Source organism: Ascaphus truei, chromosome 7 (genome assembly GCF_040206685.1).
Source record: "Ascaphus truei isolate aAscTru1 chromosome 7, aAscTru1.hap1, whole genome shotgun sequence".
NCBI lineage: Eukaryota > Metazoa > Chordata > Amphibia > Anura > Ascaphidae > Ascaphus > Ascaphus truei.
This window is the reverse complement of record NC_134489.1, coordinates 46,036,637-46,053,732: the sequence shown is the minus strand read 5'-3', so window position 1 is coordinate 46,053,732 and position 17,096 is coordinate 46,036,637. Positions and strand designations below refer to the sequence as shown.

The 17,096-nt window shown below is 43.9% G+C and overlaps 1 protein-coding gene across 6 annotated transcripts in view; it reads left to right on the top strand.

Annotated features, from left to right (window-relative positions):
* Positions 1 to 17,096, top strand: part of PLEKHG2 (pleckstrin homology and RhoGEF domain containing G2) — a 135,374-nt gene that overhangs the window by 104,195 nt on the left and 14,083 nt on the right. For all 6 annotated transcript variants that reach the window (XM_075608220.1, XM_075608217.1, XM_075608221.1 and 3 more), the window contains exons 11-14: positions 6,454 to 6,540; positions 9,881 to 9,914; positions 10,497 to 10,586; positions 11,029 to 11,130. In XM_075608220.1, coding sequence (XP_075464335.1) covers positions 6,454 to 6,540; positions 9,881 to 9,914; positions 10,497 to 10,586; positions 11,029 to 11,130 — 313 coding nt within the window. The remainder of the gene's footprint in view (positions 1 to 6,453; positions 6,541 to 9,880; positions 9,915 to 10,496; positions 10,587 to 11,028; positions 11,131 to 17,096) is intronic.

Here is a 17,096-nt window from a genome sequence, read left to right as displayed (position 1 = left end):
TACTGAGGCTCTGAGTACTGGGTACTGAGGCTCTGAGGGCTGGGTACTGAGGCTCTGAGGGCTGGGTACTGAGGCTCTGAGGGCTGGGTACTGAGGCTCTGAGGGCTGGGTACTGAGGCTCTGAGTACTGGGTACTGAGGCTCTGAGGGCTGGGTACTGAGGCTCTGAGGGCTGGGTACTGAGGCAAGTTTGGAGCAAAGTTGAAACTGCGTCCTTTTCGTCTTTTAGCATTAATGTATGAAGGCTCTTTGCTCTGATCTACTGTACAGTATGCCCATGTGCATCATCTTATGATTTTGGGAGTGCCAATAGGAGGAGTTACATGACCCATATTATAATGATATGTATCAGAATATGTGCATCACTTTTTGTTCCTTTTTTTATGTCCTTTGGTTTATGTTGGTGTTACTCTCTTGCTTCTACAGATGCTGCGGCCGTTATTCGAACACTTCACACGTTGTATACCTCGGAATACCCATGTCATGGCGCGTGATTTCTACCAACCTTCCCGCCCCTTCCCACATTAAGACGCGAGTGCAGAAATGGCATTTTAGTGTTAAACACTGAAATTGACACAGTAGCACAGTACTGTACACATTACAATTCATTCATTTCTGCCACGGATACGAAACAGAATCCATTAAATTCAAACATAGCAACCGGAATAAAAAAGAGTGCCTGGGGTGATTGGCCGCGTTAATGCCACGTGGAATACAGCAGAGCACACGAAAACGCCTCCGTGATTTGTTCGAATAACGGCTGCTGCATCAGTAGCAATCTCCATCATGTGTAAGTGTCACGGGAAACCAGGTTTATTAACACCTTTTTATACCGGGATCATTGATTGAGCAAAACAAGGAGGTAAAATAAATTGTAATTTATTTCACGAAAAGACATACACAATGTAACACAATTCACAAGGTTAACACAATTACTGGGAACGGGGCTAACGAATAAATCTGTTTCTGGAACGACATTCACCAAGATGACCTTTTTAGGAGCACTTTCCAATGACCGGTAGTTACTCACAAAGTCCTGGAACTGATTCGGCATGCAATGCCAGACGCGACCGCTACGTTCTCAAAAGTGGGACTTAGAAACTTTTCTGAGTTCAAAATCTTTGAAGCCGGTTCGCGTCTATTCAGTCCACAGCATCTTTGAATTTTCTGTTGTTGGTTTGGCACTTGGAATCGGCGCTCCTGATTGGCTGCAAGCCCTCTTAAGGCTTTCAAGCTCTCATTCACCAACCTCTACAGCCTATCAGAGCGTGGGAATTTCCCTGCCAGCCAATCACCAATTTGCTGGTATTGTAAAGTCGGGAGGGTACCTTTTCTCAGTCTGTAAAGGGGCATGCGCCAACCTGGCACCTCTGCCTCTTTGCATACCGAGCCCATCCGCTGTCCAGGCTCCACAGAGTCTGGGGTCCGGTAAATGGTGGCCGGATAGCCTCGTGTTAGCCAAGGATATGTGTGTACACAAGGTGTGTACACCTTGGCATCCCTGAGGATTTCAAGTACGGACTCCGCACAGACACAGAGGCACCAAGCTTGGTAGCCATCTGGGCTTTCCGGAATCCATGACTTGGAAATCCCACAGTTAATTTACAGGTTATCAATATATATACCTATTAAAAATATAACCATTTAATAACATATATTGTGTCTTGTCTTCGGTGAGCTAAAATATGTAAGTTCCTATTCTGGTATCAGGGATGGAGTGAGAGTACAAATCACCTACCCTTACTAGCCTCATTCTTGGCACACATTAGAAAAATAACTTTTAAAACTTTTACACACTGCAAACCTGCTCAGCTTTATCCCTTAGCTGGAGCATCGCCTGAACCCCTATACCAGGTTTAGGGCACCTGGGCATGTATCTGGGTACCTCTGCTATACTGGGGAACCCCTGCTACACTAGGGACTCCGTGTATAGCTGCAGATATAGTTTAACTCCTTCATACCCATTTACTGTGTCTGGATGATGCTGCAGCAGGAATCCTGGCGGTGAGTCGTAATAACGACAACGCCAGCATCCAACGCCAGCATCCAATAATGGTCCGACCGTCAGTGAAAACCTGGTGACCGGTAACCCTTGCTGTCTGTCCCCGCCCGGATACCTGCAGCCTGAGCCGGATTTCGCGTACAGATTCCAGCAAGCTTGCATGTACCAAATCGATGTCCAGCCTCATCCGCTGAAGGGATTTCGATGGATAATATCGCTTTGTGTAACAATGCCTGCACATTGCTGAATCGGATTTAAAAAAAACACGTACCGGTGTGTACAGTTTAGTGGCCGTTGTTATTGATTAGGATAGAATACTGTAACTGAGAGCTTCATAGAAAACCTGAAACAGTATGCTGTTGTTTTCAGACCGTATATAATACTTTTTTATATATATATATATATATATATATACTGTATATTAAACCCGAAAAATAAAAAGTATGCATTTATTCTACATGTATTCCAGTACATATGTGTATTCTATACCCGTACACCATGTATTGTTTTAATACTCTTGTAATGTACAGTTCTGAGCATGCCTACAGTGTACAGTACTGTACAGTATGCCTGGACAGTACTGTATGTTCTAGAAACACTGTATTTTGTTACAGTATTAAAGGAGACAATGGAACAATTTAAAACAAATCAACATTTTATTTTATTGGTGGAGTAAGTACAAAAACATTTATTTACAAATACAATTTAAAAACATTTTAAGTGTACAGCAATTCAAAACATTAACAGGTATATGGTTTACTGCTAGTGAAAACATTTATGTACAGAAAGTCAAAACATTTACAGTAGGATGGTGTACAGAACAGTCAGTCAGGCCTGCACAACTCCAGTTCTCGAGGGCCGCAAACAGGCCCGGTTTTCAGGATAACCTTGAAACCGGGCCTGTTTGCGGCCCACGAGGACTGGAATTGTGCAGGTCTTGTGTAAGTAAAAACATTTCTTTATTAATACAAGTTAAAACACGCAACATCTCCTTTATTAAAGTACAGAAAGTCAAAATATTTACAGTAGGATGGTGTACAGTACAGTAAGTCATGCCTGCACAACTCCAGTCCTCGAGGGCCGCATACAGGCCCGGTTTTATCCTGAAAACCGGGACTGTTTGCGGCCCTCGAGGACTGGAGTTGTGCAGGTCTTGTGTAAGTAAAAACATTTCTTTATTAATACAAGTTAAAACAAGCAACAACCCAAAAAATAAACAGGGGTTGTCAAGTTATCCTCCTCGTCAACGGCATACATGTACACAAATTCTTCTGGTGGAGGGGGTGCGCTTGGTGTTGGAAGGTGGTCGAAGGTCCCATTCATCAGATCCATGCCACTCTCCTGCTCCAGCGTCGGGGATACAGGGGCATGAACACCGAGCAAATTATGTATCCCCGCTATGTCAGTCTATCTTCTCCATCCGTTGATACATCTTCTCCATCCGTTGATCCATCTTCTCCATCCGTTGGTCCATATTTAGCATGGTCTCTAAAAGAAGATCTATCTTTACCAGCATAGTAGAGTTCCCAGGGATATCGACACTTAACCCATTCAGCATGCCGTCTAACGAGCTGGTTCTTGTGCATGGGGTGCTGTGGACATCTGGGTGGATGGGTGCTACGGAGGATGAGATGGGGGTTCCCTGGAGAGAAGCGGCAGCGTCGTCGAAGAAGGATGGAGGAGGTGACCTGTGGATTTCCGGGAGAGAAGCGGCAGCGTCGTCGAAGAAGGATGGAGAAAGTGACCTGTGGATTTCCGGGTCAGAAGCAGTGATGCTCGACTAGGGACGATTAAAAGCACAATGACAAGCTTTAGAAACAGAATGGTTCTGGAGAGGTGTCGATAAGAGGTTGTAATCCTTGAGCGAGCCCTGTGTGTGTCTGCGGGGGGGAGGGGGCTAAAGCTGCATGAAGGATTAGCTGTATTGTAGTTCAAAGACATGACATATTTTCAACAGGCAGGTCATCATAATAATTTGATCCCCACACCCCCAAATACATAACAACCACACAAATCAACCATGTGCAATCAAATGCACAGTGTCACAGTCAAAAGCTACAGCACAGATTGAATATTGTAATATCGAGATGGTTTAGGCAGGCTTGTGGAGAAAATAAAAAATGACGAGAAAAAAACATTTATTTATTTTTTGGTCACTCACTCTTGAACTTCGCAAGCAAGCAGTGGTGAAGTTATAGACGCATGCGCAGTAATCATCAGCTAGCAAGCAGGAATGTGATTGAAACGAGAAAGACACACATTCAAAGGAATGGTGTGGGAGAGGTGTACTGTACTGTAGATAAGATAAGAAGTTGAAATACTGCAGTGCAGTAAATGAGCCTGTGTGTGTGCGGGGGCGAGCGAGGGGAGAGCGCTGTATATGCCGAAATGTGATACTGTTACAGTACACGCCTATGCGTTTCAACAATGTTCAAATGAGACATACAGCACTGCACATGCATGTATAAATATGCAAATTTACAATTATTACGTGCGCACACCCAGACTGTGTACTGACATAGGTTGAACTGCTAAAGTATTAGAATTTGAAGACAATAGCTCGCAAACGCCCCCCTGAGTTTTTAGATGGTATTGCAGTATTGCAGACAGCGCAAATAAAATGCTAATATTCCAAGCGCTAAAATACCGGAACATATTCCGGAAAAAAATATACTGCATCTGCCCGCGGTTATCAGAGTTGCGCCGATACGGCCGCATTAGGATAAAGGCGGCCGCAGCTGTAACTGCTCCCTATAACTTCTCCTATTGCTCAATATAACCACTGCAACCACTCGCTATAACTTCTCCTATTGCTCCATATAACTGCTCCCTATAACTTCTCCTATTGCTCAATATAACCACTGCAGCCACTCCCTATAACTTCTCCTATTGCTCTGCATAATAACTACTCCCTCTTACGTCTCCAGTTGCTCTGTATACCACGCCCTGTAGCTTCTAATATTGTTCCAAATAAGCACTCCCATAACTTCTCGTATTGGTCGTAGAAACAGACACTAAGGGGCCTATTCTAGTAACTTCGATTAAAATAACTGTTATATGAAACGTTTTGGCATGACCTAACTCACGGTCTGACGTTTGGGGGGTTAACTCTTCCCGCAACCCTCCCAGTAGGCCTAAACACCCACCCTGGGCAACTCCAACTTTCACCCACCTAGGGTTGCTGTACGGTTGCAAAGTGTCAGTTTCTGAACCAGACTGTCCTGTATTTGGATAAACAGTAGAGAGATATGGAGAGTACACTCCAAAACCGATGCTCCAAATAGTGTAGATAAAATCCACAATGTTCATGTAAATATAAAGAGAATAAGTAGCGCTTATTCTGGTGAGCAGTGAACCGCTGGATGTCTGTCCCTTTTCACTGTCCTGTATTTGGACACTGTCCAGTAAAAAATGAGACATAGTGACCTGACCGGCATAGATTTCCCCAAGAAGGGCTGTTGCTAGGGGGCTGGGTAATGCAGCCAATCAGGAGGAGGTGTCGGGAGCCTGGGGGTGAGGCCAAGGAGAGGAGGAAACAGTATGGAGAGTTGTGTGTGTGTGTCTCGAGCACATCACACCTTTCACCGTTGTGTCCAGTATGTTTGGAGAAGCCACCTTGCAACCCTACACCCACCCCCTCTACACCCAACAAACCGGGCACTGGTATTTAACCTCTTCATTACCTTAGCGGTTAGCCGCTAAGGTAAAGCAGCTGCTTGCAAATGTATTTTTATCACATAGAATGGAAGCAGGGGGTCTCCGGAGCTGATATTTATGCGGGTCAGCTCCGGAGACACCCGGCTTCAAATCGATGTAGTAAAAATATTATTTTTCTTCAGTCACATTGCGGACCCCATCTTGTCACCCTTCAGGTAGCTCGATATGTAAAAAAAATGCCATTTTGAGCCTTTTTTGAGCTCTCGGTATCTCTAAGCGGGAGTGCTATTGATCGGGAAGAAGCAGGTCTCGAGCGACTTTGGCATGTTATCGGAGCTTTCTGAATAGCTACGCATGCAAACATGCTTGAGAAGTGCCAAAAAAAAACGGTCTCTAACTCTCTTATCGAAGCTAATAGAATAGGCCCCTAAAAGTGGCAGGATAGAAATGCCTCTCGGTTTCCATTTAATGATAAAATAGTCTTGATGTGTAGGGTTTGTGACTGTGCATCCATGTATCAAGTGCTTTAAATGAGTTCCAACTTCTTTAGAATCAGGTAGAGGTAGTATGTAAGAGGTGACATTAACTTTACACACACAAAACACTTACATGAGGTGTATCCATCATTTTATTAGAGGGGACGAAGGAGCTGTGATGGGAATTGCAGAATATTTACTGGATACACAGTTAATCTTACGCTTTGCATACAATATGTGTGTTACACCGCCAGCACCCACTGACGGATTCTCTGCTGGTTTCACTGATCCTGTTTTTTTAATCTCCCCTTTGTTTCAGGCCAGGAATCAGGAAGAGAGGCGGCTCTGGATTCATTACATAAAGCGTCTGATCATGGAAAACCACCCTGCGTCCATTCCTCAGAAGGTATCGGCACAAAAAATGCATGCAAGGAAATTCACTCCCAGATAATGCTCTGTATTACACTGCTCTGCACACTGCTCTTCACATAATACCATCACACCCTCATTCTATTTATCAGATATCCTCCATGCAGCAAAACTGTTGCAGAAAAAGAGCAGTAGACTCATTAAAATAGTTGTATCTGCACGTTTTGGGCTCCGTGTATCATAGGGCAAGTTCCATTGCAAAATTGTTATTTTTTCACAACTCGTGCTGAAATATACCTGCGCCAGGCAGCACCTATGTTGTGATCTAAGATGCGCCATTTTCGGTGATGTCTGCGATGAGAGATTTATGCGCGGATTTAGATTTTCATATTGGCACGGGTCTATGTATTAAAAAATGTGCGTTCCGTTTCTTAAAGTTTTTTTTGCGTTTGTCATCTTAAAGGTTGCATTTGTTGGGTCGCAAAATACTAGTGCAGCATGTGCGAAATCCTAAAACCGTACAAATATACTTCCTAAATACGTTGCGTTTCAGACTGGAATTGTTTTTTTTGTAACCCAACTGTGTCAGCACACACGTACTGTACCTCTTGATACATAGAGTTCTTTGTATAAAGGAGACTGACAAATCTGTAGAACTGGGTGAAGTTCCAATGCTCCTAGACACATAGGTACCTTCTCATTTTCTTGCTTGTGCCTGCACCAAACGTAAGAATCTTGTGTAACACGCCTGACACTGTGACACTGAGTGTGTGAGGATCGGGTGCCGGCTCTGCCCCGCTTGTACCCTGCCTTGCCTTACCTTGTTCTGTCTGACTTTACTGACTTCTCCTACCCTCGACCTGGCCAGTGACCCTTACGATCCGCACCTCTCTATTGCTCGATCTCGGCTAAGTGACCCTACAATCTGCACCTCTCCTACCTTGACCCGGCTACCCACGACCTTGAAACCCACAGATTTTCCTGAGCTCCCATGCTACCGCTACCCCCTTTTATGTCCTCTAGAGCCCTCTCTTCTCCCTTCCACCACTAGCCACCTCCCCCTGCTTCTCCTTTCGCATGGTTAACCCATTCATGCCCCCTTGGTGGACCAGAGGAATGGGACCACAGAACTGACCCAGGACCCCGGAATCATAACCCCAAAGAAGGGAAAGAAGGGAGGGGAGAAAGGGAAGGGGAGAATAATGCCACCCTTCCCTTACAATCATCTCACCCTTCCCTCTCCATCTCTCCCCCTCTGCCCATCCATTTTCTGTTCTCTCTCTTTTCTTTTTATGGCAGAAAATATGGGGGCGCAATGAACATCCAGGGACATAGAATGAAAAATAATAATAGTGCAATACAGTATACACAATAACAATGTGAATGGGAGATTCTGTGAATGTTCCGCTCACATGTTCCACATGTAGATCAAGCAGTGAGGTTATATAGAGTAACCAACTCAATTGGACATCCTGATATCCTCTTCATACATCCATAACTAGTTCCATGAGGGTCAAAGGAAAAAGGGGGAGGGGAATCCCACATAGAAAATACAAAGCAAATATAGTGAAGATTGCTTTTATATATAAAAAACACAAAGTAATGCACTTAAATAGGCAACTTTGAGGCAGTCATTCCGACCACCTAGGGTCAAAAGGCTGGAAATAGACGGCTGCTAAGCAGTAGGTGTAATCACAGGGTAGAAAGTAAGGAACCAAATCTCAGCTGCAGTCCACCAGCAGCAAACAAATGCCTTCCCAGAGTCTGTATGCTCGGCAAAACTGCCCAACGCGTTTCATTAATATATGGGCTTCCTCGGGAGAATAATGCCACCCTTCCCTTACATTCATCTCACCGTTCCCTCTCCCCCTCTCCCCCTCTGCCGTTCCATTTCCTGTTCTCTCTCTTTTCTTTTTATGTTTGTTTTGTTGGCGTCATTGTTTTGGTAGCTGGGGTTTTAGCCAAGTCTGGGGGGAATCTTTATTCAAGTTTTGATTTTGAAAAATGAACAAAAAGGCACGGATTGAGAGTTATCACACAGGGCTCCTGCGTCAGTAGAGGCCTGTGTGTTAGCAGCTGCAATGATTGCTGGATGTGGAAATGTAGAATCTCCCCTTGCATAGAGTAAATGACTTCTGTATTTTTTTTTGCGTGAAGAGGAATTGGTTAACAGGGGAATTGAACAAGGGCATAACTGTGAATGACACCTTTATGTAAGAACAACTATTTTTAATGTTCTATCTTTATTGAAAAACTGTGTTAGATTTGTTAGAAAATGAAAACAGCACCTGCAGATATCAACTTTGTCATCAATGCATTAATGTAGATAACAGTGTGTTTTGACCCACTGTTCTGTTTATTAGGCACAGAGCTGCGCTATACTGTATGTAAGAACAGTTTCTTATATCTGATGCAGCATTTTATAATTTTATACTTCAAATATTGCGACTTTTGTTGGAAATGGAAAAAGAAGGTCGCAGAGACGCAGAATGTGACACATAGTTTGGTACATAGAGGCAGGATTAAAATGCAGTGGTTTTGCGCCGAAATTACATTCATACGTAGACCCCGGTTGGGTCTTTTATTAGGCAGGTACAATGCTTTTATGTATGTCTGATCATAAAATTAGAAACTATAGGTTATAATCCGTCAATTAGATGGTCCAATTTTTACTGGCACATTAATACTGGTCTTTTAAAATATGTATATTTTTGGAAAAGCTGGAACAGGAGAAGAACATATTTCTTCTCCTGTGTCAATTGTTCAAGGTAGGACATTTTTGAATTTAAATGTTCTGCTAACAGTACTCTAAAAACATTATGAAAAGCTTGATTGAGTCATTTGAGGATTGAATTCAACATTTGTAATTTCATATATAAAAATATACAGTATGTTTTCGATCATATTTATGATTAATTTATGACTGATTTGTATCGACATGTGGAATTAATAAACGTATTTAAATGTCAAGTCTCTCTATGGCCCCCCCTCGCCTTTACCCCCCATTTCTTTCCCAGCCACAAAGTAAGAAATAATAATCGATAAGTATTTTTAAAATCTTCATGAGGATAGGTCAATTTTCTATTACCTGTGTATTTTCCCCATAATTTCACACAGGCCAATATTAACCCCTTTTGCTGCCAGATGGGCCAGCAATACCTTGCTTTGCATGTTCTATGACTTTGCCGTGTGCTGCAGCCCCATCTCTCAGTGGAGATGGTAACACAAGTTAGAAGTATTTTGTGTTCAGTTTCTGCTGCTCTGCAGTTTGCTGCAGTTCTCCTGCGCTGACATTTCACATTACTGCGTGTATTGCGTTTGGCATGGAGGAAACATTGAACTATTTGTCATTCTAATAACTGCTTTATCTATTGCAGGCCAGGCAAGTGCTGCTCGAAAACAGCTTCCAGCGTAAGTAAAACCGCGCTTTCTTTCAGCGAGGGTGACGCATACCCCTCCCCAGGAGTGTATACAGTACCAGGCTACTGTATGTGCTACGAATTAATGAGAAACTGACTAAAACAAAACAAAGTTACATTCAATACACCAGCCCTTCTACCATATGGAACAGGTTTTTTTTTTTTTTACAAAGTCTCCTGGTGTAAAATCAGTGTAAAAAAAATAGCAGATTTATTGCTGTTGTTTTCAATGGGATTCCTTTTCTTTGATAAATCTGGTGCTGTTTTTGCAGCCAGCCGACTTCAGTAAATTCATTCCTTTTTTTTCCATTTTGTTGAACGTTTTCTCTCCCCTGTTTTTGTAACCCTGCCTTCAACACTGCAGACACGTGTATGTCTATATTCAGAGCAATGCCTTGCTGGCTGCTCTGGCACTGAGAGGGTTAAGTTACTTGTCATAAAATGCACAAGGAGTTGGGTTTTGGATGAGGATCAATTTTGTTAAGCCACTGAAGATGTAACCCATTGCCAGTAGCAGCTGCACCACATAGTAGGGTGTAGTAAAATAATTCACACTGTGTTTCCCTTGTCACAGATTCCCCTGATATGCGCCTCAGCCCAGAGCCCCATAAGTCTCCCCGGATGGACGATTCATGGGGATTCTCACGCAGCCGCAGACAGTCAGGTGAGGAGAGAAGATGAGGAGTCATTAGACTCACTGACAAGGAGCAGAAAGGATTGTGCACCTTGGTGTAGGCTGCACAATCGGCACAATCCTGTGCATCTGAACATGTTCTCCTTCTATCCTGCTCAAGATGGAGCAATCCGACTCCAAGCGTTCCTCCTGTCTTTGTTACTGTCACTCTGTTGAGGGGAGAGAAAGAATCATAGCTCCCTTCTGTCTGTCATGGTATCACCCTGCAGTGCGGGTGGCAGCCTCATAGCTCCCGTCTGTTAGTAGGCAGGAAGGCACAGACAGTAGAAGGTTACAATAGTCGAGATGGGAGAGAATGAGGGCATGTGTTATGAGTTTTCGCAGTAAAGCAATAGAGCAAAGGATGTATCTTTGCAATGTTAGTGTCCCTGTTGCTGTAGGATCATGTGATATTTATTTCTGTCTGTTTTAGAGCCGCCTAAATTCATGTGCACACCAGAGAGGGTAAAGAAATCCTTCACTCTTCTGAGCCTGGACAGGAGCTCACAGCATCGCCGTGGACGCAGGCAATCCGGTGAGTAACATTATCAGACCCTTCCAGCAAATTACTATACTCCCAGGCTCCCCACTACTGACTTTCTCTTCATTTACAATCGTGATGAGCAAGGAACACAGGATCTGTTGATTGCAGCTCTTATCTTTCCACTATGATCAGCTGTTCTCTGTTCACTGTGCATAGATATTGGAGCTGAAGAGAGGTGCAGACGTGGTAGCAGTATCCAGTACTTCACACCCACATGCCTCCCACTGCTCCGCACTCACCACACTTCCCATGGCTCACATATGCTGCCTTCTGCTGCCCCATGTCTTTCACTGACCTGGCCCCCATGCCTCTCACTGCACTCCCAGATGACACACAATGCACACACCGGTGGCGCACGCTACTTTCGCCCACAGTGCACACAGCACTCGCCCACGACACACGCAGAACTCGCCCATGACACACGCTGCACTCGCCCAACACCACGTGCTGCACGCGTCCAACTCCACGCGCTGCACTCGCCCAACTCCACGTGCTGCACTCGCCCACGCCTTCTACTGATCCTTTCCCACTGCACACTCCACATCCCTCATACTGTACCTTCCACATACTCTCCATTTACTAACACTGCATTTTCCCCACCAGCGACAAACACTTTCCCCAGTATTGATTGACCATAAACAGTATGGCTGGTTGTCCAATATATAATAAAAATCTATTCGCCCAATCGCGCTTGCACCAGATCAGCTCTCACCCCACCTCTCTCTCACCCCATCTCTCTCTCACCCTCACCTCTCTCTCACCCCACCTCTCTTTCACCCCACCTCTCTCTCACCCTCACCTCTCTCTCACCATCACCTCTCTCTCACCCTCACCTCTCTCTCACCCTCACCTCTCTCACCCCACCACTCTCTCACCCTCACCTCTCTCTCACCCTCACCTCTCTCACCCTCACCTCTCTCACCCTCACCTCTCTCTCACCCCACCTCTCTCTCACCCCACCTCTCTCTCACCCTCACCTCTCTCTCACCCTCACCTCTCTCTCACCCCACCTTTCTCTCTTTCATACCCACCTCTCTCTCACCCTCACCTCTCTCACACCCCCACCTCTCTTCCTCCCCCTCCTCTCTCTGTCTCTGACCCCACCTTTCTCCCCATCCTCCCTCTCCCTTAATCTCTCTCTCACCCCAAATTCTCTCACCCCTCCTCTCTCTCAACCCACCCCTGCCTCTGTCACCCACCCCCACTTCTCTCACCCCCAATCTCTCTCTCTCATCCCCATCTCTCTCTCTCTCATCCCCATCTCTCTCTCTCTCTCTCATCCCCATCTCTCTCTCTCATCCCACAACTCTCTCTCACCCCACCTCTTTCTCTTTCATACCCACATCTCAACCCCACCTCTCTCTCACTCCCCCTCCTCTCTCTCCCCCTCCTCTTTCTGTCTCTGATCCCGCCTTTCTCCCCCATCCCCTCTCTCCCTTACTCTCTCTCTCTCTGTCTCTTACAAGTAAACAGGCATATATTAGCGAGTGCCCGTGTCATAGGCAATAGAATAAAAATATGCTTCGCTCACTCATAAAGCACGTAGAATAAGACACATCACATCCAGGTAAGTGATTAAACAGAAAAGTGTATTTTACAAGAAAAAAATCCAACATTTCGATTCAGCAAATAAACCTTCACCAGGGGTGTATTTAAAAGAATCTCTAACTACATTAAATGTTGGAGAGTTATAGTTTCCTAGGTTTATTAAAGCACGCTGGACCATTTCCATTATTGGACGACATTGTCCATGCTCCTGACATGGAGGCTCAACTTCGTACTGTTTCCAGATAAAATCAACTGCTAACAGTGATCTGAAACATGTTTGCACTTGAACAGTACTGCATCTGTGGGTTTGACACAGTGGAGACAGGAAGCATCTCACAATGCAATGTGATTAGTCTCACTATGGGTTGGGTTGCAAAGTTTTTGCTTATAAATATGAACAGGAGACTTGTGTCAAGAATATGCAACTGGGTCCCTGACTCTCCGATTCATGCCTCGTTTGAACCGATCTCGATGTCGTGCTCCCTAGTTCATTGTTTGGAATAAATATTTTGAAGGATGGTATATTCACTCAATAAAGGTAACAGGATTATTATCTGGAACTTTTCAAATAGATTCTGAGGATCAGATGGAGTTTGTCATCAACATTCATGACTACCAGGTCTCTGTGTAAGGCAAGTTTTTAAGTGAATGTCAAAATGTAACCTCCCCAGAATGTCAGAAGAACAACTCTTTGGGATATCTTAGGACTTTGTCTATATTTTACCCCTGAGTGATGACAGAGTTATTATGGAGATCCTCTTTTGCATTAATATGTATCTATATGAGGCTTATAACTCCCTGCTAGTTCGTCACTTATCACGAATGATGTCTAAACCGTGTGGTCAGGGTATGAATAATGGACAAACTGCTTGTTGACTGCTGCGCAAGTGTGAATTTATCAATTATATTTTTTTTAATGGACTTATTACATAGAGTTGTATTTTACGACATATGGCTATGTATCCTACCTCTTGGAGATGTGTAAACCTCTTGCTCCTACTATAATCCCTATTCCCCCACACATTTTTAACTCCTCCCCCTACTCTTGTACCTTTCCCTCCTCCTTCAAACATGCAACAGTCATACCATTACTGAAAAACAGCAAGCTTGACCCTACCTGTCTTTCTAACTATCAGCCTGTCTCCCTCCTGCCTTTTGCCTCTAAACCCTCTTGAACGTTGTATTCTTTCGCTTGCTCCATTTTCTCAACACCATTCTCTCCTAGACCCTCTACAATCTGACTTTTGCACTGCTCACTCCACTGAAATAGGCTTCACTAAAATAACTAATGACCTCCACACTGCCAAAGCAGAGGTCATTACACTCTGCTCATATTACTCAACCTCTCTGCAGCATTTGATACTGTGGACCACCCTCTTCTCCTTCACATTCTCCATACTCTTGGTATTCGTAACAAAGCTCTATCCTGGATCCCCTCTTATGTCTCCCATCATACTTTCAATGTCTCTTCTGCTAACACTTCCTCCTCCTCTATCGATCTCTCTGTGGGGTACCCCAGGGCTCTGTCCTGGGAACTCTCCTCTTTTCTCTGCACACACTCTCTAGGTGACCTAATCACATCTCTTGGGCTCAAATATCACCTCTATGCTGACGACACACACATTTACTTTTCAACCCCTGACCTTACACCTGCTGTACAGACCAACGTTTCTGAATGTCTCTGCGATATAATCAGGGATGGCCCTCTGCCGTCTTAAACTTAACATGTCAAAAACAGAGCTCCCAAACCTGGCCCCACTACCTCCTTCCACATTACTGTTGGAAGTTCTGTCATTTACCCAGTAGTGCAAGCACGCTGCCTAGCAGTCACACTTGACTCCTCTCACATTCAAAATGTATCTAAAACCTGTCGCTTTTTGCCTCTGCAATATTACAAAGATACACCCTTTCCTCTGTTGCTCGCCTGCTAAAACTCTGACACGGGCCCTCATTCTCTCCCATCTTGATTACTGTAACTTCCTGCTGTCCGGCCTTCCTGCCTCTCACCTGTCTCCCCTACAATCTATCCTAAACGCTGTTGCCAGAATCACTCTACGCTTTCCTAATTCTGTCTCAACGTCTGCCATGCTTTAATCACTCTCCTGGCTTCCTATCAAATCCCGCATCTCACACTCAATTCCCCTCCTCACTTTTAAAGCTTTACACTCTTCTGCCCCTCCTCACATCTCAGCCTTAATTTCTCGCTATGCACCATCTCGACTCTTGCGTTCCGCTCAAGGATGTTTTCTCTCTACCCCCTTTGTACAGATGCAGCGCCCATTATTCGAACATTTCGCTGAGCCATTTTCGTAATGTCTGCTGTATTCCATTCGTGATTCACTCGTTATTCTCAGTTAACGCGACCAATCACACCTGTGTTTAGTGTTGTTGATTTCTTTCAATTAACTGGATTCTGATTTGTTTGGGTGCAGTTCTTTGCGTATCTGCCAGGTGGAAAAATGAATCCCCTTTGCACTATCCAGTGCATAGCACAGTTACTGTACTTTACAGTATGTGTCAATTTGCAGGTGTTTAAAAACCAGATAAAAAGAGTCCACCACAGTGATCCCTTGTAAAATGACCGTGGTCGCTGAAGACGTTATCAAATTTAGGCGTTTTCATAATTTCAGTTTCTAAACACAATGTTGGGTGCATTATTCTCAATTGCTATGCCCGCACAATTGCTGAATAGACCGAACCTATACACTCAACATCATGCCATGTCTTTATTCAAAACCGAACGTCAGTTATGCATATCTAACATTTTCTGCAATTAAGCTAGAACAGATAAGAAGGTGACTTTAGCAGAGATATAACATCATATCATTGTGAACTACGATTATTTCACATTTTCACCTAACCATTGTGGGTGGAAGCATTCGATAAGGAAAACTTTAACTAATGAGGATTGTTTTTTTCGCACTGCCCCTCCTGAGGGAGATAGCAGGGGTTATTGGTCTGTGCTCCCAGGTTTTGCCGGTATGTTTGCTGATGGCAACTTCAAAAGGAGAAAGGTCGGGTTTAATCCATTTAAGATTCGTTTTTACCGTCCCTGCAATGTACCAACCCCACGGGACTTGCCAATACGATTGCAACAAGGGGCAGATCGTCACTGAAAACCTAGTGAACCCGCCTGATTACAATCCTTGCTACCTGACCCCACCTGTCACCAATGATTGCTACCAGGCCCTGCGTGACTACCAGTTTTCAGCAGTCAACTGTCAACTATAATGCAGATGACATGAGTGACCCCAGCTTCTACACACACAATACACCTCTGACATTGGAATACTATTCAAAACCTTCAAATTTGAGTAGGCTTGGTCTGCTTTTCATACTGTTTATGGAAATATCACACACACAGAAACATGTTCTCAAGGGAGTTTTAACTTTTATTACATTTTAAAACAGTTAAAATTATTTTCATTCTACTGTAATCCTGCTGTGTGCTCATCACAGTTTTAGCCATTGACGGCTTAACTTCATTGTACCTTTCCCCACCCCCTCACCATCCCAAAGCCAAGGTAAAAGGCATTCTACAGTACAATACTTGATTTCCACACCTCCCCCGGCCATGGGGTTTTGCTGAGTCACATCACTCGGCGTAAACGAGCCTGGATTTCTTTTGTCATTGAGAGCGGGGGGATTAGGACAAACTATTGACTGTTCTTATGCACACAGTACAATAAACTTGGACTCCCCCCCCCTTCCTGTAGTGCTTCATCACCTGTGAAAGAAAGAAAAATGGCTGCAGGATAAGGGAATTGAAGGCCTTGACTGTGTAACACTATTGACAGGCACACAAAACGAATAAACTATAATATAACCGTACCTGTAGACTATAATTAATTATTAGAAATAATAGGTAATACACACGTCTAATACAAATAATGCATGTACTGTATATAATATATACTGTAGAATGTGGAGAGTACGCGCAGATATAAAATGGTTAACGTTCAATTACAGTACCTTTAATATAAGGCTAACATTGAAACAGGTTATTGTCAGTACCATACTTACCTGTGCTATACTTACTTACTGTTCCTGTACTTACCTTACTACAGTACAGTACCTTACTACATGCCGGTGGCCTGCTCATTAAGCTTTAAAAGTACTGTCAAAATGCTGCTAATAGGGTCGATAATTGTTGCATTTTTTGTACGGTGAGTATGTCGTTCCAGAAACTCAGTATTCCTTTTCTTAATTCCTTTGTTGGACGGTTTAACAACATTTTTATATGATCCTTCATCGCATACCAGACCAATTCTATTGGGTTCAAACCTGGTGATCTGGAATGGGAGGGGGGAAAAAATGGCGAATTAGTTGATCAGACAAAAACTGTTTAAAACAATGAGAAATAATTACTGCACACTGGAACACTTACTCCAGTGGCGTATTTACCCAGT